This window comes from Macaca thibetana, chromosome 11, assembly GCF_024542745.1.
Source record: "Macaca thibetana thibetana isolate TM-01 chromosome 11, ASM2454274v1, whole genome shotgun sequence".
NCBI lineage: Eukaryota > Metazoa > Chordata > Mammalia > Primates > Cercopithecidae > Macaca > Macaca thibetana.
In genome coordinates, this window is record NC_065588.1 from 35,520,330 (window position 1) to 35,544,082 (window position 23,753).

Here is a 23,753-nt window from a genome sequence, read left to right on the forward strand (position 1 = left end):
AAAAAAAAAAAAGAGGAAAAGAAAAAAAACCCCAAAATATTGAAGAATGCCTGTGTGACATATGGGATGCCAAAAAGCAATCAAAAGAGATTTAGACATCCAGATATCTGATCCCCAAATGGAAACAACCCAAAAAGGTCTTCAAGGCACATTATAGTAAAACTGTCAGAAGTCAAAGAGATAATTCTAAAGACAGTAAGAGAAAAGCATCTAGTCACATATAAAGGAACTCCATCAGACTAAAAGTGAATTTTTCAGCAGAAACCTTATAGGTCAGGAGAGAATGGGATGATACATTCAATGTGCTAAAAAATAAAACAAACAAACAAAAACAAAACAAAACAAAAAACTGTTAGTCAAGAATATGATCCCCAGCAAAACTATCCTGCAAAAATAAAGGAGAAATAAAATATTTCCCAGACGAGCAAAACAGAGGGAATTCATCACCATTAGATCAGCTCTACAAGAAATGCTTAAGGGAATCCTATACCTGGAAGTGAAAGGATGATATCAACCATCATGAAAACACACAAAAATATAAATTCACTGGTAGAACAAACACACATATGAAAAAGAGAAAGGACTCAACCATTACCACTATAGAAAACCACCAAACTGCAATGATAAACAATAAGAGAGAAACAAAGGAACAAAGGACGTACAAAACAACCAGAAAATAATGAACAAAATCACAGGAACAAGTTCTCCCATATCAATAATCTTGAATGTAAATAAACATTCCACTTAAAAGATATAAACTGGCTTTAAAATTTTTTTTAAATGACAGAACTACATACTGCCTACAAGAAACTCAATACCTATAAAACACATATAGATTTAGAGATGGAAAAAGGTAATCCACATTAATGAAACTCAAAAGTGAGCAGTAGTACCTATAATTATATCAGATAAAACAGACTTTAAGTTAAAAACAGTGTGAAAAGAGGCAAATAAGGTCATTATTTAATGATAAATTAATTCAGCCAGGTGCAGTGACTCACGCCTGTAATCCCAGCATTTTGGGAGGCCGAGGCTGTTGGATCCCCTGAGGTTAGGAACTTGAGACCAGCCTGACCAACATGGAGAAATCCTATCTCTACTAAAAATACAAAATAAGCTGGATGTGGTGGTGCATACCTGTAATCCCAGCTACTCAGGAGGCGGAGACAGGAGAATTGCTTGAAAGTGGGAGGCGGAGGTTGCAGTGAGCTGAGATTGTCCCATTGCACTCCTGCCTTGGCAACAGGAGCGAAACTCCATTTAAAAAAAAAAAAAAAGAAATTAATTCAACAGAAGGATATAACAATTCTAAATATATATGCACCCAACACCAGAGCACCCAGATTCATATAGTTAATGTTATCAGATCTAAAGGGAAAGACTTCAATACAATAATTATTGGGAACTTCAACACCCCACTTTCAGCATTAGACAGATGACCTAGACAAAGAATCAACAAAGAAACACTGTGTTTAAACGGCACTTTAGACCAAATGAACCTAAAAGATATTTACAGAGCATTTTATCCGTAAGCTCCTGAATACGGATTCTTCTCATCAGCACATGGAACATTCTTTAGGATAGAACATATGTTAGGTCACAAAACTAGTCTGAACATATTTTAAACAATTAAAATAACATCAAATATCTTTTCAGACCGCAATGGAATAAAATGAGAAATTAATAACAGAAGAACTTTGAAAACTGTAAAATATGTAAATTAAACAACATACTCCTGAATGACCATTGGGTCAGTGAAGAAATTAAGAAGGAAAATTTAAAAACATTATTCAACAAATGAAAATGAAGACACAGCATACCAAAACCTATGGGATACATCAAAAGCAGTTCCAACAGGGAAATTTATAGTAATACATGCCTATTTATAGTAATACATGCCTATATTAAAAAAAATGGAAAGATTTCAAATAAACAACCTAACAATGCACCTCAAGGAACTAGAAAAGCAAGAAACAACAAAACTAAACCCAAAATTAGTACAAGGAAAGAAATAATAAAGATAAGAGTAAAACTAAACAAAATTGAGACTAAAAAACATACAATGTATGAATGAAATGAAAAGTTGTTTTGTGAAAAGACAAAAAGAAAATCAATAAACTGCTAGCTATACCCACCATGAAAAAAGGAGGGAAGACCCAAATACACAAAATCAAAAACAAAAAAGGATACATTACAACAGATACCACAGAAATACAAAAGATCATCAAAGACTACCTTGAACAGCTAGGTGTTAACAAACTGGAAAACCCAGAGGAAATGTATAAATTGTATTTATGAACACATACAACCTACCAAGATTGAATCAGAAAGAAAGAGAAAACCTGAACAAATCAATAAGAAGTAACAAGACTGAATCAGGAATAGTCTCCCAACAAAGTGAAGCCCAGGACCAAATGACTTTATTGCTGAATTCTATCAAACTCATGAATAATATCTAAGACCAGTTCTCAAAACTATTCCACAGAATTGAAGAGGAAGGAATTCTTCCTAATTTATTCCATAAATTGATAGATGCACACAGAAATGATAAATGTTCAAGGTGACAGATATTTTAAAAACTGACTTAATTCTTATGCTTTGTTTGCATGTAACAAAATATCACATATACTACATAAATATGTGTATGAATATATGTATTAACAAAAATTACACAGCAAAGTCGATTTAAAATCCTTATCCTATATGCATTAATATATGTATGTGTGTGTGTTATTTTTCTTTTTCAAAATGTTGGAACCAGTATTTTGGTTTTTTAATTCTTAAAGATGTAGCAAAAAGTTTAAGGATTGTCTTATTACCGGCTGGGGCCCAGTGGTTCACGCCTGTAATCCCAGCATTTTGGAAAGCCAAGACAGGTGGACTGCCTGAACTCAGGAGTTCACAACTAGCCTCAGCAACATGGTGAAACCCCGTCTCTACTAAAATCCAAAAAATTATCCAGGTATAGCCGCATGCACCTGTAGTCCCAGCTACTCGGGAGGCTGAGGCAGGAGAGTTGATTGAACCTGGGAGGTGGAGGTTGCAGTGAGCCAAGACTGTGCCACTGCACTCCAGCCTGGGCAACAGAGCAAGACTCCATCTCAAAAAAATTTTGAAAAATTAAAAAAAGAATTGTCTTACTATCTTTTACTCTCAATACAATCTGTTATGTGGGGAGGAGTTTTTGAGAACAGGCTTAAGCCTTCCAAGGCCCAGTAGAACACACAGTTAAATATCAGTGACTAACATTTGTACTTTAATCATGATCATAACAATTTAAGACACATTTTTATTAGCTACCTCTACTATAAATCTCACCAGCAAAGAATCTGAGTTTTGGTAGCACTTACGAACAAAAATGTTTTCTTTTGGCTTTAACATTGCAACACACAGAATAGAAGTATTTTGTGTGCCATGAAACTTTTTAATATATCAGATTAGCACAATAATTAATTTCAAAAGAGAAAATTAGGAGAAAGTATGAATTAAAATCTCTGACCTAGAATACATCTTATCAACTCAAAAAATATCTATTTTCAAGGTTTTGTGACCAGTTTTCTGGAGTAGAGAAGAAAACCTAGGCAATACCATTCAAGACATAGATATGGGCAAAGACTTCGTGACTAAAACACCAAAAGCAACGGCAACAAAAGCCAACATTGACAACTGGAATCTAATTAAACTAAAGAGCTTCTGCACAGCAAAAGAAACTGTCATCAGAGTGAACAGGCAACCTACAGAATGGCAGAAAATTTTTGCAATCTATCCATCTGACAAAGGGCTAATATCCAGAATCGATAAAGAACTTAAACCAATTTACAAGAGAAAAACAACCCCATCAAAAAGTGGGCAAAAAAGTATGAACAGACACTTCTTAAAAGAAGACATTTATGTGGCCAACAAACATATGAAAAAACGCTCATCATCACTGGTCATTAGAGAAATGCAAATCAAAACCACAGTGAGATACCATCTCACGCCAGTTAGACTGGCGATCATTAAAAAGTCACAAAACAACAGATGCTGGAGAGGATGTGGAGAAATAGAAAAGCTTTTACAGTGTTGGTGGGAGTGTAAATTAGTTCAACCATTGTGGAAGACAGCGTGGTGATTCCTCAAGGATCTAGAACCAGAAATACCATTTGACCCAGCAATCCCATTACTGGGTATATACCCAAAGGATTATAAATCATCCTACTATAAAGACATGTGCACATGTATGTTTATTGCAGCACTGTTCACAATAGCAAAGACTTGGAACCAACTCAAATGCCCATCAATGATAGACTGGATAAAGAAAATGTGGCACATATACACCATGGAATACTATGCAGCCATAAAAAGGGATGAGTTCATGTCATTTGCAGAGACATGGATGAAGCTGGAAACCATCATTACTGGCAAACAAACATAGAAATAGAAAACCAAACACCACATGTTCTCACTAATAAGTGGGAGCTGAACAATGAGAAAACATGGACACAGGGAGGAGAATATCACACACTGGGGCCTGTCAGGGGGTGTGGGACTGGGAGGGGGATAGGATTAGGAGAAATACATAATGTAGATGATGGGTTGATAGGTGCAGCAAACCACATGGCACGTGTATACCTATGTAACAAACCTGCATGTTTTGCACATGTATCCCAAACTTAAAGAAAGTATAATAAAAAGAAAATTCTTTTAACAAACTTATTTGAAATGTTTGCAAAACTGCTTGGAAAAGTTAAGCTAAAATTTCTTAAGAAAGAAGCTGCAAAAAAAAAAAAAAAAAAAAAAAAAAAAAAAAAAAGAGCAGTAGCAAGACTGATGAAATAAAAACTTCTGCTCAAGTCAAGTATGAAGTGGCATTAAAGAACAAAAGCTCTGAAGTTGAACAAACTGGAGTTTTAATTCTAGGTCCATCATTTGGTTTCTGTATTATTTAATCTTTGTTCTTCAGTTTTCTTATTGTTAAACGGATAAAATATGTATTAATACCACTCAGGATTTCATGTATTTAAATGAAAAGTACTTTACATAGTATATTGCATACAATAAACTGTCAGTAAATTGTGATGATCTTGGTGATGATGATAATAATATTTCAGAGAAAGCAAGGCAAGAATAGGGCAGTGTTTTCTACAACTGGCTCATCAATTCTCAGGCTTCACCCTCTACCTATTAAGGTAGAACTCCAGGGAGTGGAGCCTAGAAATGTACATTTTTTTTTAAGGTCCTGGTGACTGTGTTAATAGGCTAATTTTGAGCCCATTTGAATTTTGTATAGGTTGCTGGTGTTCTACTGACTTTTGTGATGTGAAAGACACCACAACTGCAAAATGTCTCAAAGTAACCAAGTAAAGAACTTGTGGGTGAATCATTACCTGAACTCCTTCTTTACACCTGTGTGCATCTCTAGACCTGGTGTGGAGGTTACCCTCCAGCTACACACAAAGCTAGTATGCTAATTTAAATAATCTCTTTAATGAAAAAATAGACAGGTGTTAACATTCTCTGTAAGACTTATAAACACATTGAAAAACCAAATAACTAAGCCTATGTTGATGCATAAACAGTATGTCTAACCTCTGAAAATATAACAAGGCTATGAGCGGACTGAGACTCAGTGCAACCTGAGGCACAACTTGCAAACTCCACTTACCTTCATGTTCCCATTAGTGGTTCTCTAATGCTATTCTGGAGAGCTATATGCCATCAAGAGACCACAACCCTAATCCTGACTCTGCAGTTTTCTGCTCTGGCAGGCAAGGTGGATTCATGGACACTTCCCTGCATTGTTAATTGGATAAGACTCAGCTCTGGGGTGTCAATGAATGTGAATTGGATTGTAAAGTAGAGAAAACAAATGAAATTGCTTCACTTGTAAGAAATGGCAGTGAAGATTCCTGAAGCCTTTCCCAAATCCATGTAATATATTTATTTTAGGTACTTTTGTAATACTTGTATTCTCTGGACTCAATGTTGGTCACACGTTCTGAGATATATTCTATGAAGGAGCATCACCTCCTTTGATACACTCCAGATTAGCATTCAGAGCAAGACATTGCATTATATGATGCACAATTTTAAAAAATCAATGGATCTCTGGGAGACTGACAAAGGGAAATAGATTATAACCCCTTAGCAGGACTTTTTGGGGCACAGCAAGGACAAGACAATGACAATAATAATAATGTAAACTTTGTGCAACACTTTATAATTTATAAAAAGCATTGCAGAGGCCAGGTGCAGTGGTTCACACCTGTAATCCCAGCACTTCGGGAGGCCAAGGCGGGTGGATCACAAGGTCAGGAGTTTGAGACTAGCCTGGCCAACATAGTGAAGCCCCGTCTCTACTAAAAATACACAAAGTTAGCCAGGCGTGGTGGTGGGTGCCTGTAATCCCAGCTACTCAGGAAGCTGAGGCAGGAGAATCGCTTGAACCCAGGAGGTGCAGGTTGCGGTGAGCTGAGATGGTACCATTGCACTGTAGCCCTGGTGACTGTGCGAGACTCTGACTCAAAAAAAAAAAAATTGCAAATGTGGACTTACATTTCGAGTTTTGAGAAACCTTACTTTATTTAGTTTGATATCTATAATCAAAAATAAAACAAAAAGGACAACATTAAGAAATTACTTACCTAAATATACAGATATCAACTATTGAAGTTAGATTTTGATTTAATTCTCAATTCACTTCATGACTTTAAGTCTAATATTTTCACTGTGAAGGTGATTTGATCACAATTTATATGTAGTAGGGAAATATTAGCCGACCAAAACCTTTTGATGTTGTTCCAAAATTAAATGTGATAGTTCCTTTACAGAAGATTTTACTGAATTGGGTGGAGGTGCTAATTAATTGAGGCCTGAAGTAGGAGGGAACATCTTATTACAGATCTTAATGTGTCCACAGAGAGCTATTATTTATTGGTTTCAACAATCCTTTCTCAAGATGTAGTTAGAAAAAATAAACTACTATATTGAACACAAAGATCATATTGCAAAGTCTCTTTCATGAGGAAGAAGAGCAAGTGGAAAGCTTTATATGAACTCTTTAGCCATAATTGGAGAAGTAATAATAAAATTCCCACTGAATTACATAGGAGGAGATGCCAATTCAATAATAATTACATAGTGTGTCTTAATAACACTCTACAATCACTAATTAAGTAATACAAATATCTTTCCTATGAAGTAGGGTAAGTATTGTCAATCTTGTTTTGTCAATGAGAAAATAAAACTGCAGAGTGGTTCCATGACATGCCCAAAGTCATATAAGTGAGTTATGGCAAATTTAGGTTAGAATCCACAGCTCTGATTCTGTTATTCCCAGAAATCATTAATCTTCTTTATCCCAGTTTTTGGGCTAAAATATTGTTTTTTATGTTTCACAGTTATTATTATTTCTGATTAAGTGTTTTTTTAAAAAAAACATGCCACCCCATTGTATGTAGAGCTCCTTTCTTCTGGCTCATTTAAGAACTTGCTAGACATTCACTAGACTGTCATGATTCTATGACTACTCATCTATTTTCTGATAGGTATGGAAGGGAATAAAGGAGATGACAGGAGAGGTGTAGAGAAAATAATGAGATTTACATTATAGGATATGCATACATATACAAAGACATGGGTATGTTTGCACATATCTTAGTTTGTAAAAACACACATACCTGCACATGTATATTCTATGTAAAGTCTCTCGGAATGTACTAATGACTATTTTGAACTGAAATTACTGGGGAATGAAATAAAGCCACCCAAAATTATTTGTGGAAATAAATTAGACAAGACCTACCAGCTATCTTAGCCTGAACCAGATATAACAGAAAAACTATTTTCGTTCTGCTTCCATTGTTGACATACTCCTTTAACACCATTATCTCTTGGATGATATGTAACCAGAGAAGTAAATATTGTTGTATTAGTAGATTCTCATGGTGCTGATGAAGACATACCTGAGACTGGGTAATTTATGAAGAAAAAGAGGTTTAATGGTCTCACAGTTCCACATGGCTGGGAAGGCCTCACAATCATGGCAGAAGGTGAAAGGCACGTCTTACATGGAGGCAGACAAAAGCAAATGAATGCCAAGTGAAAGAGGTTTCCCCTCATAAAACCATCAGATCTCTTGAGACTTATTCACTACCACAAGAACAGTATGGAGAAAACTACCCCCATGATTCAATTGTTTCTCACTGGGTACCTCCCACAACACGTGGGAATTATGGGAGCTATAATTCAAAATGAGATTTGGGTGGGGACAAAGCCAAACCATATCATTCTGCCCCTTCCCCCTCCCAGATCTCATGTCCTCACATTTCAAAACAAATCATGCCTTCCCAACAGTCCCCCAAATTCTTAACTCATTTCAGCATTAACTCAAAAGTCCACAGTTCAAAGTCTCATCTGAGACAAGGCAAGTCCCTTCCACCTGTGAGTCTGTAAAATGAAAAGCAAGTTAGTTACTTCTTAGATAAAATGCGGGACAGGCATTGGATAAATACACCCATCCCAAATGGGAGAAATTAGCCAAAACGAAGGGGCTATAGGCCCCATGCAAGTCCAAAATCCAGCAGGGAAGTAAAGTCTTAAATCTCCAAAATGATCTCCTTTGACTCCATGTCTCACATCCAAGTGATGCTGATGCAAGAGGTGGGCTCCCATGGTCTTGGGTAGCTCCACCCCTGTGGCTTTGGAGGGTGCAGCCTCCCTCCTGGCGGCTTTCACAGGCTGATGTTGAGTGTCTGTGGCTTTTCCAGGTGCACCGTGCAAGCGGTTGGTGAATCTACCATTCTGGGGTCTGGAGGATGGTGGTCCTCTTCTCAGAGCTCTACTAGGCAGTGCCCTAGTGGGGACTGTCTGCGGGGCCTCCCACCCCAAATTTCCCTTTCACACTGCCCTAGCAGAGGTTCTCCATGAGGGCCCCACCCCTGCAGCAAACTTCTGCCTGAGTATTCAGGTATTTCCATACATCCTCTGAAATCTAGGCAGAGATTCCCAAACCTCAATTCTTGACATCTGTTCATCCACAGGCTCAACATCATGTGGAAGCTGCCAAGTCTTGGGGCTTGCACCCTCTGAAGCCACAGCCTGAGCTATACCTTGACCCATTTTAGTCATGGCTAGAGCACTGGGATGCAGAGCACCAAGTCGCCAGGCTGCACATAGCAGGGGGGCCCTCAGCCTGGCCCATGAAACCATGTTTTCCTCCTATGCCTCTGGGCCTGTGATGGAAGGGGCTGTTGTGAAGACCTCTGACATGTCCTGGAGACATTTTCCCCATTGTCTTGGCGATTAACATTTGGTTTCTCATTACTTATGCAAAGTTCTGCAGCCAGCTTGAATTTCTCCTTAGAAAATGGATTTTTCTTTTCTATCTCACTGTCAGGTTGCCAATTTTCTGAACTTTTATGCTGTTTCTCTTTTAAAACTGAATGCTTTAAACAACACCTAAGTCACCTCTTGAATGCTCTGCTGCTTAGAAATTTCTTCCGCCAGATATTTTAAATCATCTCCCTCAAGTTCAAAATTCCACAGATTTCTAGGGAAGGGGCAAATGCCACCAGTCTCTGCTAAAACACAGCAAGAGTCACCTTTACTTCAGTTCCCAACAAGTTCCCCATCTCCATCTGAGACCACCTCGGCCTGGATTTCGTTGTCTATATCATTATCAGCATTTTGGTCAAAGCAATTCAAAAAGTCTCTAGGAAGTTACAAACTTTCCCACATTTTCCTGTCTTCTTCTGAGCCCTCCAAACTGTTCCAACCTGTGCCTGTTACCCAGTTTCAAAGTCACTTCCATGTTTCGGAGTATTTTTACAGCAGTGCCCCTACCCAGTACCAATTCACTGTATTAGTTTGTTCTCACGTTGCTAATAAAGACAGACCCGAGACTGAGTAATTTATAAAGAAAAAGAGGTTTAATGGACTCACAGTTTCAGGTGACTGGGGAGGCCTCACAATCATGGTGGAAGGGGGAAGGCGTGTCTTACGTGAAGGCAGACAAGGGAGACTAAGAACCAAGTGAAAGGGGTTTCCCCTTATAAAACCATCAGATCTCGTGAGGCTTATTCACTACCACGGGAACAGTATGGGGGAACCACCCTCCATGATTCAATTATCTCCCACTGGGTCCCTCTCACCACACATGGGAATTATGGGAGCTATAATTCAAGATGAGATCTGTTGGGGGGACATGGCCAAAGAGCACTGGTTTTAGAGTCCAAGAACTGTTGTTTAAGGCCCAGCTTTACCATGTAACCTTGGAAAACCTCCTTAACCATTCGTTTTCCTCAAATGAAGCATTAAGTAGGTTAGGGGTCACAACAAGATATGTCCTGCTAAAAATCTGCACATAGGCTGTTTCCTGATACATAACATGGTTGGCACTGGGGGCCCTGTTGAACCACTGGGCCTCTTCCTTCATCCCAATTCCCCTACTCCTTCATCCGCTTACTACATCATGTGGTCTGAGAATCCTATAAGATAGTGCACAGGAATTCTTTATAAAGCTAAGTGGGGTTGGGGGAGATAGGATATAAATATTTGTTGTTACCAAAGGTGAAGTGGTATAAAGTCAAAACCAGAATGGAGTGCAAATTTATGCCCATGATAGCCAATAAGAAACTTTTGTGCAACCACCAAAATTCCTGTGGCTTCTAAAATGAAGCATATATTTTGAGTAAACTTCGATGTAATTTAGTTGTAATATATTAAGCCCCTAGTAGACGTATGCATTTTCCACATGCAGGACACAAATTATTTTACTGACTCTTTAAAAACCCATTATACCTTGTTTAAAACCTATAGCAATAAGGGCAAGATATGTTTTGAGTGCTGATCAATAACCACAAAATTTCCTCTCAGAAAACTTAACTTCTGCCTTCAATTATCAGAGTCAGTGGAGAAAGTTTAACTTTATATGGCATTTTCTTTCATTTCATTTTTCAAGTTATGAGAGATATTAAACTTATAGTTAAGTAATAATATTAGCAAATATTCATACAAATATCTGTGTGCCAGGTTTTGTTCTAGGCACTTTACATGTATCAAGCCATTGAATTTTTACAATAACCACTTTAATACACCAATTTGCCTCATTTTACAGGTAAGAAAAGTGAAGGCTAAAGTTACACAGCTAGTAAGTGACAGAACTGGCATTTGAATGCAGCTTGTTTGGCTCTAGTTTGGGTTCTTAAGTGCTTTGTGATTCCACCACTTTGTACAAAGATAACATAACCCTCCAAATCTGATAAATGTTAACATTTGGCATGTTAGATGCAGACTGCTTTCTTTCTTTCTTTCCTTTTTTCTTTTTTTCCTTTTTTATTTTTTTGAGATGGAATCTCACTCTGTCTCCCAGACTGGAGTGCAGTGGCACAATCTCAGCTCACTGAAACCTCTGCCTCCCAGGTTCAAGAGATTCTCCTGCCTCAGCCTCCCGAATCGCTGGGATTACACCTGGCTAATTTTTGTATTTTTAGTAGAGACTGGGTTTCACCATGTTGACCAGGCTGGTGTTGAACACCTAACCTCAGGTGATCCACCTGCCTTGGTCTCCCAAGGTGCTGAGATTACAGGCGTGAGCCACACCACGCCCAGCCCAGATTACTTTCTTCTTTGGATGGTGGCAAGATTATAAACAGAACAGAGACAGTTGACCCATACTTTGTGCCCCTTCCTAAACCCATTGTTCTTAACAGAGCATTTCCAGGGAGCCAACAATAGTCAGGAAAGCATTCGTTTCTCATCAGCGGCACAATGTGTCTTTAAAAATTTGTGCCTGAAAATCCTATAAGTGTATGAGAAAATGTGATTTTTAAAAGATGAATTATGGGTCAGATATTTTAAAATACTAACGTTGCAAATTTTGCTAAAAAATGTATTCTTCATCAGACATTTACCTTTAACTGAAAGAAGAAATATGGACAGTACTGTATGGGATTCATAACCAATACTGCCTGATTGTTTCACAATACATCATCATAATAAACTCTTTGATTCAGTTATTTTCTTTCAAGGTGTGCATTCTTTTATGGGCTTTGCAGTGGTATTCAATAACAATTGTATATTATTGTAAGTGTTTTTGTATAATTTAAATAGTGGGTTTAAGAGTTAAGACTCACTGTTCTGTATATCAAATAGTTTTCTTGCATCAGAAAAAATCCACGATAACCTTTAAAATAAGATTTTAAGATTTGTTGAAGCCCTTAATTTACTATCTTTCCTAGTTCTTTTAAAACTCTGGTCAAAGTAATTTTAGCATGCCGCCAAGCTAAACCAAAGTTTTATTGGGCTGTTTAGTAGTTTGTTTACTTATTTATTTATTTATTTATTTATTTATTTTAATGAAGTTTCACTGTTGTTGCCCAGGCTGGAGTGCAATGGTGCAATCTCGGCTCACTGCAACCTCCGCCTCCCAGGTTCAAGTGATTCTCCTGCCTTAGCCTCCCGAGTAGCTGGGATTACAGGCGCCCAGCTAATTTTTTGTATTTTTCATAGAGACAGGGGTTTCACCATGTTGGCCAGGCTGGTCTCGAACTCATGACTTGAAGTGATCCACCTGCCTTGGCCTCCCAAAGTTCTGGAATTACAGGAGTGAGCTACTGTGCCTGGCCAGGTTAGCAGTTAGTTTAATATCTACAATTCAGTGACTTCAGAATGTCAAATAAAAACTTACTTTTGCAACACATAGATTCAAGCAGCATCTTAATCATATATACTATCAAATTATTCAACAAATATTTATCAAGTTTCAATTTCAGGAACTTTTCTAGATATGTGGATACTGCCATGAACAAAACCTCCTGCCCTGTGGAGCTTACACTCTAGTAGGGGTAGGAGGCTTGCATTTTATAGGATTTTTCTATCATCAGGAGAGTGATCGACTTTGGTATCCATTAATAAAATGAGTTACTTTCTGCTATGGTTTGAATGTTTATATTCCTCTAAAATTCCTGCTTTAAAACCTAATCACCCAGGTGATAGTATTAAAAGATAAGGGTCTTTGGGAGGTGATTAAATCATGGGGGCACAGACCTCATGGATGAGATTAATGCCCTGAGGCTTGAGGAACTTCTTGGCTGTTTTGACCTTCTACCAGAAAAGGAGGAGCAGTTTATTTTGCAGCTTCTTGTATGATGGAAAGACTAATGTGAAGAAGTTGAAACAGGTTAAGTGCTGCCAACCATGTTTTTAAACAGTACACGGTTTAGACAGGAGTTTTTAATCTGCTGTCTCTGGATGGGCTTCAGGGATCAGTAGAACCTTTTACATTATAAAGAAAATTTTATGTACATCTGCATTCCCCTCTTTGATCAGATTATTAAGGGAGTTCAGTCTTTCTTAACTAAGGCCATTGCTGCTATTTTGGGTGGAATCATGCTTTTTCATGAGGGGCTGTCCCAGGTTTTGCAAGATATATAGCATCCTTGGAAGTCTGTACAATGTATTAAATGCAAGTAGTAACCTCTACTCTTTGCGACAATCCCAAACAACCCACATATTCGCAAACGTCGCCCAGGGGCTCTCGGATTGAAAATCACTGAATGTTACATATTCCCAAAGAAGATTGAGGAGAGCACTGTTTTCCAAAGCTTTCATTGCCACATTGTTGGAAGATTTTTTTTCTTGCTTATGGGATTATCTACTTACAGAGAATAGATGGATGGGACTAGAAACCTCAGTTAGGTGGACTAACAGGTATTGTGGGAGTACCTGAGAAAGAGAGGAAGTGTAGAAAGAAGGCATCAAAATGAGGTATCTGACTTTAAGTTCAGAAGTTCATGCAGTTCTAGATGATGACAAAGTTCAACTGTGACCATGGAAGTGAATGGCTTATGTGGGTGGAGATGAATATCATTAGAGATGAAAAGGTCAAGGCATAAAATGACCCATGTAGTTAGATAAGTTATTCTTATGTGGATTGAAAAGACTCAGAATAGTGGCAGGGCTTGAAATGAAAGAGAATCATGCTAGGTAATAGAACTTTAAAACGTGAAGCTGACATCTGACATTTGAAAAGACATCTCCAATAATCATAAAAATACAAAGTAAAGAATAATTGGGTTCTATTTTTTTTTTTTTTTGGCCAGTTTCATAAACTTAAGAGATTGATAATATATATTACCTACTGGGGACAAAGGAGACAAACTGACACTCATGCATTACTGTAGGAAATGCTACGATCTTTTTGGAAGAAGATCTGGCAACACATATTAATTCTTCCATTCCACTTTTGAGAAGCTGTTCTGCAGAAATACACTTAGCAGCATGGAAGCCACATAGACAAAGCTGTTTACTGCAGTCTTGATAACAATATTACAAAAAACTGGAAACAATTAAAATACCTATCAACAGTGGAACAGTGCACCACATTATGAAGTAGTAGGCACTTACAAAAAGAACAAGTTGGGGCTGAGCAAGATGGCCGAATAGGAACAGCTCCAGTCTCCAGCTCCCAACGCGAGCGACACAGAAGACAGGTGATTTCTGCATTATCAACTGAGGTACTGAGTTCATCTCACTGGGGAGTGCCGGACAATTGGTGCTGGTCAGCTGTTGCAGCCAGACCAGAGAGAGCTGAAGCAGGGCGAGGCATCGCCTCACCTGGGAAGCGCAAGGGGGAAGGGAATCCTTTTTCCTAGCCAGGGGAACAGAGACACACAATACCTGGAAAATCGGGTAACTCCCACCCCAATACTGTGCTTTAAGCAAACGGGCACACCAGGAGATTATATCCCACACCTGGCCAGGAGGGTCCCACGCCCACGGAACCTTCCTCATTGCTAGCACAGCAGTCTGCAATCTAACCGCAAGGCAGCAGCGAGGCTGGGGGAGGGGTGCCTGCCTTTGCTGAGGCTTAAGTAGGTAAACAAAGCCCTAGGAAGATCGAACTGAGTGGAGCTCACAGCAGCTCAAGGAGGCCTGCCTGTCTCTGTAGACTCCACCTCTGGGGACAGGGCACAGCTAAACAACAACAACAACAAAAAAGCAACAGAAACCTCTGCAGACGCAAGCAACTCTGTCTGACAGCTTTGAAGAGAGCAGTGGATCTCCCAAAATGGAGGTTGAGATCTGAGAACAGACAGACTACCTGCTCAAGTGGGTCCCTGACCCCAGAGTAGCCTAACTGGGAGACATCCTCCACTAGGGGCAGACTGACACCCCACACCTCACACGGTGGAGTACACCCCTGAGAGGAAGCTTCCAAAGCAAGAATCAGACAGGTACACTCGCTGTTCAGCAGTATTCTATCTTCTGCAGCCTCTGCTGCTGACACCCAGGCAAACAGGGTCTGGAGTGGACCTCAAGCAATCTCCAACAGACCTACAGCTGAGAGTCCTGACTGTTAGAAGGAAAACTAACAAACAGGGAGGACACCCACACCAAAACCCCATCAGTACATCACCATCATCAAAGACCAGAGGCAGATAAAACCACAAAGATGGGGAAAAAGCAGGGCAGAAAAGATGGAAATTCAAAAAATAAGAGCACATCTACCTCTCCAAAGGAACGCAGCTCATCACCAGCAACGGATCAAAGCTGGACGGAGAATGACTTGGACGAGATGAGAGAAGAAGGCTTCAGTCCATCAAACTTCTCAGAGCTAAAGGAGGAATTACGTACCCGGCACAAATAAACTAAAAAGCTTGAAAAAAGAGTGGAAGAATTGATAACCAGAATAATTAATGCAGAGAAGACCATAAACGAATGGACAGAGATGAAAACCATGACACGAGAAATAAGTGACAAATGCACAAGCTTCAGTAACCGACTCGATCAACTGGAAGAAAGAGTATCAGCGATTGAGGATCAACTGAATGAAATGAAGCGAGAAGAGAAATCTAAAGAAAAAAGAAGAAAAAGAAATGAACAAAGCCTTCAACAAGTATGGGATTATGTAAAAAGACCAAATCTACTTCTGATTGAGGTGCCCGAAAGTGAGGGGGAAAATGGAACCAAGTTGGAAAACACTCTTCAGGATATCATCCAGGAGAACTTCCCCAACCTAGTAGGGCAGGCCAACATTCAAATTCAGGAAATACAGAGAACACCACAAAGATATTCCTCGAGAAGAGCAACTCCAAGACACATAATTGCCAGATTCACCAAAGTTGAAATGAAGCAAAAAAATGTTAAGGGCAGCCAGAGAGAAAGGTCGGGTTAACCACAAAGGGAAGCCCATCAGACTAACAGCAGATCTCTCGGCAGAAACTCTACAAGCCAGAAGAGAGTGGGGGCCAATATTCAACATTCTTAAAGAAAAGAATTTTAAACCCAGAATTTCATATCCAGCCAAACTAAGTTTCATAAGTGAAGGAGAAATAAAATCCTTTACAGATAAGTAAATGCTTAGAGATTTTGTCACCACCAGGCCTGCCTTACAAGAGACCCTGAAGGAAGCACTCAACATGGAAAGGAACAACTGGTACCAGCCATTGCAAAAACATACCAAAATGTAAAGACCATCGAGGCTAGGAAGAAACTGCATCAACTAACGAGCAAAATAACCAGTTAATATCAAAATGGCAGGATCAAGTTCACATATAACAATATTAACCTTAAATGTAAATGGACTAAATACTCCAATTAAAAGACACAGACTGGCAAATTGGATAAAGAGTCAAGACCCATCAGTCTGCTGTATTCAGGAGACCCATCTCACATGCAGAGACATACATAGGCTCAAAATAAAGGGATGGAGGAAGATTTACCAAGCAAATGGAGAACAAAAAAAAGCAGGGGTTGCAATACTAGTCTCTGATAAAACAGACTTTAAACCATCAAAGATCAAAAGAGACAAAGAAGGCCATTACATAATGGTAAAGGGATCAATTCAACAGGAAGAGCTAACTATCCTAAATATATATGCACCCAATACAGGAGCACCCAGATTCATCAAGCAAGTCCTTAGAGACTTACAAAGAGACTTAGACTCCCATACAATAATAATGGGAGACTTTAACACCCCACTGTCAACATTAGACAGATCAATGAGACAGAAAGTTAACAAGGAAATCCAGGAATTGAACTCATCTCTGCAGCAAGCAGACCTAATAGACATCTACAGAACTCTCCACCCCAAATCAACAGAATATACATTCTTCTCAGCACCACATCGCACTTATTCCAAAATTGACCACATAATTGGAAGTAAAGCACTCCTCAGCAAATGTACAACCCTCCTGAATGACTACTGTGTACACAACGAAATGAAGGCAGAAATAAAGATGTTCTTTGAAACCAATGAGAACAAAGATACAACATACCAGAATCTCTGGGACTCATTTAAAGCAGTGTGGAGAGGGAAATTTATAGCACTAAATGCCCACAAGAGAAAGCTGGAAAGATCTAAAATTGACACTCTAACATCACAATTAAAAGAACTAGAGAAGCAAGAGCAAACACATTCAAAAGCTAGCAGAAGGCAAGAAATAACTAAGATCAGAGCAGAAATGAAGGCAATAGAGACACAAAAAACCCTCCAAAAAATCAATGAATCCAGGAGCTGGTTTTTTGAAAAGATCAACAAAATTGATAGACCACTAGCAAGACTAATAAAGAAGAAAAGAGAGAAGAATCAAATAGATGCAACAAAAAATGATAAAGGGGATATCACCACCGACCCCACAGAAATACAAACTACCATCAGAGAATACTATAAGCACCTCTACACAAATAAACTAGAAAATCTAGAAGAAATGGATAATTTCCTGGACACTTACACTCTCCCAAGATTAAAGCAGGAAGAAGCTGAATCCCTGAATAGACCAATAGCAGGCTATGAAATTGAGGCAATAATTAATAGCCTACCAACTAAAAAAAGTCCAGGACCAGACAGAGTCACAGCTGAATTCTGCCAGAGGTACAAGGAGGAGCTGGTACCATTCCTTCTGAAACTATTCCAATCAATAGAAAAAGAGGGAATCCTCCCTAACTCATTTTATGTAGCCAACATCATCCTGATACCAAAGCCTGGCAGAGACACAACAAAAAAGAGAATTTTAGACCAATATCCCTGATGAACATTGATGCAAAAATCCTCAATAAAATACTGGCAAACCGGATCCAGCAGCACATCAAAAAGCTTATCCACCATGATCAAGTTGGCTTCATCCCTGGGATGCAAGGATGGTTCAACATACACAAATCAATAAACGTAATCCAGCATATAAACAGAACCAAAGACAAAAACCACATGATTATCTCAATAGATGCAGAAAAGGCCTTTGATAAAATTCAACAGCCCTTCATGCTAAAAACTCTCAATAAATTCGGTATTGATGGAACGTATCTCAAAATCATAAGAGCTATTTATGACAAACCCACAGCCAATATCATACTGAATGGGCAAAACATGGAAAAATTCCCTTTGAAAACTGGCACAAGACAGGGATGCCCTCTATCACCACTCCTATTCAACACAATGTTGGAGGTTCTGGCTAGGGCAATCAGTCAAGAGAAAGAAATCAAGGGTATTCAGTTAGGAAAAGAAGAAGTCAAATTGTCCCTCTTTGCAGATGACATGATTGTATATTTAGAAAACCCCATTGTCTCAGCCCAAAATCTCCTTAAGCTGATAAGCAACTTCAGCAAAGTCTCAGGATACAAAATTAATGTGCAAAAATCACAAGCATTCTTATACATCAGTAACAGACAAACACAGAGCCAAATCATGAATGAACTTCCATTCACAATTGCTTCAAAGAGAATAAAATACCTCGGAATCCAACTTACAAGGGATGTAAATGACCTCTACAAACCACTGCTCAGTGAAATAAAAGAGGACATAAACAAATGGAAGAACATACCATGCTCATGGATAGGAAGAATCAATATCATGAAAATGGCCATACTGCCCAAAGTAATTTATAGATTCAATGCCATCCCCATCAAGCTACCAATGAGTTTCTTCACAGAATTGGAAAAAACTGCTTTAAAGTTCATATGGAACCAAAAAAGAGCCCGCATCTCCAAGACAATCCTAAGTCAAAAGAACAAAGCTGGAGGCATCACGCTACCTGACTTCAAACTATACTACAAGGCTACAGTCACCAAAACAGCATGGTACTGGTACCAAAACAGAGATATAGACCAATGGAACAGAACAGAGTCCTCAGAAATAATACCACACATCTACAGCCATCTGATCTTTGACAAACCTGAGAGAAACAAGAAATGGGGAAAGGATTCCCTATTTAATAAATGGTGCTGGGAAAATTGGCTAGCCATAAGTAGAAAGCTGAAACTGGATCCTTTCCTTACTCCTTATACGAAAATTAATTCAAGATGGATTAGAGACTTAAATGTTAGACCTAATACCATAAAAACCCTAGAAGAAAACCTAGGTAATACCATTCAGGACATAGGCATGGGCAAGGACTTCATGTCTAAAACACCAAAAGCAACGGCAACAAAAGCCAAAATTGACAAATGGGATCTAATTAAACTAAAGAGCTTCTGCACAGCAAAAGAAACTACCATCAGAGTGAACAGGCAACCTACAGAATGGGAGAAAATTTTGCAATCTACTCATCAGACAAAGGGCTAATATCCAGAAACTACAAAGAACTCCAACAAATTTACAAGAAAAAAACAACCCCATCAAAAAGTGGGCAAAGGATATGAACAGACATTTCTCAAAAGAGGACATTCATACAGCCAACAGACACATGAAAAAATGCTCATCATCACTGGCCATCAGAGAAATGCAAACCAAAACCACAATGAGATACCATCTCACACCCGTTAGAATGGCAATCATTAAAAAGTCAGGAAACAACAGGTGCTGGAGAGGATGTGGAGAAATAGGAACACTTTTACACTGTTGGTGGGATTGTAAACTAGTTCAACAATTATGGAAAACAGTATGGCGATTCCTCAAGGATCTAGAACTAGAAGTACCGTATGACCCAGCCATCCCATTACTGGGTATATACCCAAAGGATTTTAAGTCATGCTGCTATAAAGACACATGCACACGTATGTTTCTTGCGGCAGTATTCACAATAGCAAAGACTTGGAATCAACCCAAATGTCCATCAGTGACAGGCTGGATTAAGAAAATGTGGCACATATACACCATGGAATACTATGCAGCCATAAAAAAGGATGAGTTTGTGTCCTTTGTAGGGACATGGATGCAGCTGGAAACCATGATTCTCAGCAAACTATCGCAAGAACAGAAACCAAACACCACATGTTCTCACTTTTAGGTGGGAACTGAACAATGAGATCACTTGGACTCGGGAAGGGGAACATCACACACTGGGGCCTATCACGGTGTGGGGGAGGGGGGAGGGATTGCATTGGGAGTTATACCTGATGTAAATGACGAGTCGATGGGTGCTGAGGAGTTGATGGGTGCAGCACACCAAGATGGCACAAGTATACATATGTAACAAACCTGCTCGTTATGCACATGTACCCTAGAACTTAAAGTATAATTAAAAAAAAAAAAAAAAGAACAAGTTAGAAACAAATGTTTTAAAAGAAAAATATCTATATTAGGTAAAATGTTTTTAAGTTACAGAATTATGTGGAGTAAACAGAAGTAAATAAATTCTATACATGTTGGTATGAAAATAGAAAAAGGGCCAGACGCAGTGGCTCACGCCTGTAATCCCAGCACTTTGGAAAGCCGACGTGGATGGATCACGAGGTCAGGAGTTTGAGACCAACCTGGCCAACATGGCAAATCCCCGTCTCTACTAAAAAACAAAACAAAACAAAACAAAACAAAAACACAAAAAAATACAAAAATTAGCCAGAAGTGGTGGTGGGCACCTGTAATCCCAACTACTCAGGAGGCTGAGGCAGAAGAATCGCTGAAACCTGGGAGGCGGAGATTGCAGTGAGCCGAGATCGTGTCATTGTGCTCCAGCCTGAGTGACAAAAGTGAGACTTTGTTTCAAAACAAACAAACAAACAAACAAAAAAGAAAATAGAGAAAGGTATGAATGCTTACCAATTTGTTCACATGGGATATAAGATTGAAGAGAAGGGAGATTATGAGTGCTTTCCTTATACATCTTGACTTTTTTAAAATCTGTTTTAAGTATGCTTATTACTTTTACCATTGAAAATAAAACTATCATAATGAGCAAAACAATCTATTTCCTCAAAAGAGATTACATTGTTTTGGTAAAAGGATAATAGAAGTATACAAATAAATTAAAAGGCAGAAAAATTGATGAGCCCTGAAAGAGATCAATGAATTAATAGTTTCTTGAGAACATAGTCTAAACTAAGAGCTCTTAGAATTTTTCTCATACCTCATAAGATTTCTAAGGAAAAAAAAAAAAACCTATTCACATTTTCAATCAGATGTTCATGTAGAGGTTTTTCTATAGTGAGATCTACCTTGTGGGAAATTTTCTTCTTTAACCCCTGTGTTAGGGGTATATTCAAATATTTTTAAAAAATTACTTTAGGGCCGGGCGTGGTGGCTCAAGCCTGTAATCCCAGCACTTTGGGAGGCCGAGTCGGGCGGATCACGAGGTCAGGAGATGGAGACCATCCTAGCTAACCCGGTGAAACCCCGTCTCTAGTAAAAAATACAAAAAACCAGCCAGGCGAGGTGGCGGACGCCTGTAGTCCCAGCTACTCGGGAGGCTGAGGCAGGAGAATGGCGTGAACCCAGGAGGCGGAGCTTGCAGTGAGCTGAGATCCGGCCACTGCTCTCCAGCCTGGGTGACAGAGCAAGACTCCGTCTCAAAAAAAAAAAAAAAAAAAAAAAAAATTACTTTAGAATGTCATAATCTCTAGTTTTCTAACCATTGTAAAACAGTCTTTAGAAATTAATAGGCACTCCCTAACACATGTCTTGTTTCATTGTCGGAGAAGTATCCGGGCGCGGTGGCTCAAGCCTGTAATCCCAGCACTTTGGGAGGCAGAGACGGGCGGATCACGAGGTCAGGAGATCGAGACCATCCTGGCTAACACGGTGAAACCCCGTCTCTACTAAAAATACAAAAAACTAGCCGGGCGAGGTGGTGGGCGCCTGTAGTCCCAGCTGCTCGGGAGGCTGAGGCAGGAGAATGGCGTAAACCCGGGAGGCGGAGCTTGCAGTGAGCTGAGATCTGGCCACTGCACTCCAGCCTGGACCACAGAGCAAGACTCCATCTCAAAAAAAATAAAAAACAACAACAAAAAACTATTCACAGTGTCTCTAGGTACTGCCTGGAACCAGTGTAGTGTTTTACCAAACACAGCCCATCTCTAGCCTTTGGCTATAGATGCAGTATTACTTGTTATGAAAAAAGATAAAGAAAAATTAAAAACAGAAGGCATATGATAGGAATGAATCTCAACAAAAGTGATTAAAAATTGCTGTATGTGAACAGTGTGCTTTGCAGTACCTGGGGTATAGAAACCACTCCTTCAGCATAAATTGTGATAGTATTACTGTTTTTTTTTCTCCACCCATTTTAAGCTAATGCATTGTGTTAGCAGCTATGAACCTGGGAGTCATCAGTGAACTCCACCCCTTACTTCCAGTTTCACAAGAACCATAAGTAGGTGGATAGGTGTGCAGTAGGGTGGTGGCCGTGTCACATCCATCATGCCCCTGCCAGTCCAGTTGTTGAGCCAACAGGAGGCTGCAATGCTATAAGGAATAAAGGACAACTTCTACCCAACTTATTATCTTCAGTTAAACACAATTTGAAACTTCACTTGTTACATGATATTGTAAGATATTGATTTGGAATCAAATTCCAGCTTTAATTGTATGATTTGGAATGTTACTTTCCTCTCCTATCATTAGTTTCTCTGCCTGTAAAAATGGGACTTACACCGTCTTCATACAGTTTTTGTAAACATAAAGTTAGAAAATATGTGAAAAGCTCCTAGTACAAAGCATGCTCGGAAAATATTGACTGTAGACCAGGCGTGGCAGCTCACACTTGTAATCCTAGCACTTTGGGAGGCCAAGGCAGAAGGATCCCTTGAGCCCAGCAGTTTGGGACCTATGTGGGCAACACAGGCAGAGAAAGAAAAGAAAGAAAGAAAGAGAGAAAGAGAGAAGAGAGAGAGAGAGAAAGGGAGAAAGGGAGAGAGAGAGAGGAAGGAAGGAAGGGAAGGAAGGAAGGAAGGAAGGAAGGAAGGAAGGAAGGAAGGAAGGAAGGAAGGAAGGAAGGAAGGAAGGAAGGAAGGAAGGAAGGAAGGAAAAGGAAGAAAGAAAGAAAGAAAGAAAGAAAGAAAGAAAGAAAGAAAGAAAGAAAAAGAAAGAAAGAAAGAGAGAGAAAGAAAGAAAGAGAGAGAAGAGAAAGAAAGAAAGAAAGAAAGAAAGAAAGAAAGAAAGAAAGAAAGAAAGAAAGAAAGAAAGAAAGAAAGAAAGAAAGAAAGAAAGAAAGAAAAGAGAGAAGGCAGGAAGGAAGAAAGAAAAGAAAAGAAAAAAAAGAGGAAATATTGACTTTATATGTCATCGTCTACCTGGCTTGCGCTGTCTGACTCTGACCTCTAATTTAATGCTTGTCTCACTATCGAGTTAACTTCCTTTCTGTCCCTTCGTGGCCCTTTTGCTTCTCTAAATGGATTTTCTTTTCTCTGGAACAATTTTGCTTTCTCAGATATTGTGCCCCTTTAAAGTTATAGCCACTAGAGGGCTATCAAACAAGATCCAATCCACTCTCCCTGACCACATTTGGAATCAGAGTGTGGGATTAAGTAGTCACAAAATGTTGAAAAGAATTTAGGAAGCATCTAATCTAACTCCTAATTTTAAGAATAAGGAAACTATATATTTAAATAAACACAAACAG

At 39.0% G+C, this 23,753-nt stretch overlaps 1 protein-coding gene across 2 annotated transcripts in view; it reads right to left on the bottom strand.

The window, feature by feature from the left end:
- Positions 1–951: 951 nt before the first annotated feature.
- Positions 952–23,753, bottom strand: part of ABCD2 (ATP binding cassette subfamily D member 2) — a 123,742-nt gene continuing 100,940 nt past the window's right edge. For both annotated transcript variants that reach the window (XM_050750130.1, XM_050750128.1), the window contains one exon: positions 952–1,254. In XM_050750130.1, the coding sequence (XP_050606087.1) occupies positions 975–1,254 (280 nt within the window). In that variant the 3' untranslated portion in view covers positions 952–974. The remainder of the gene's footprint in view (positions 1,255–23,753) is intronic.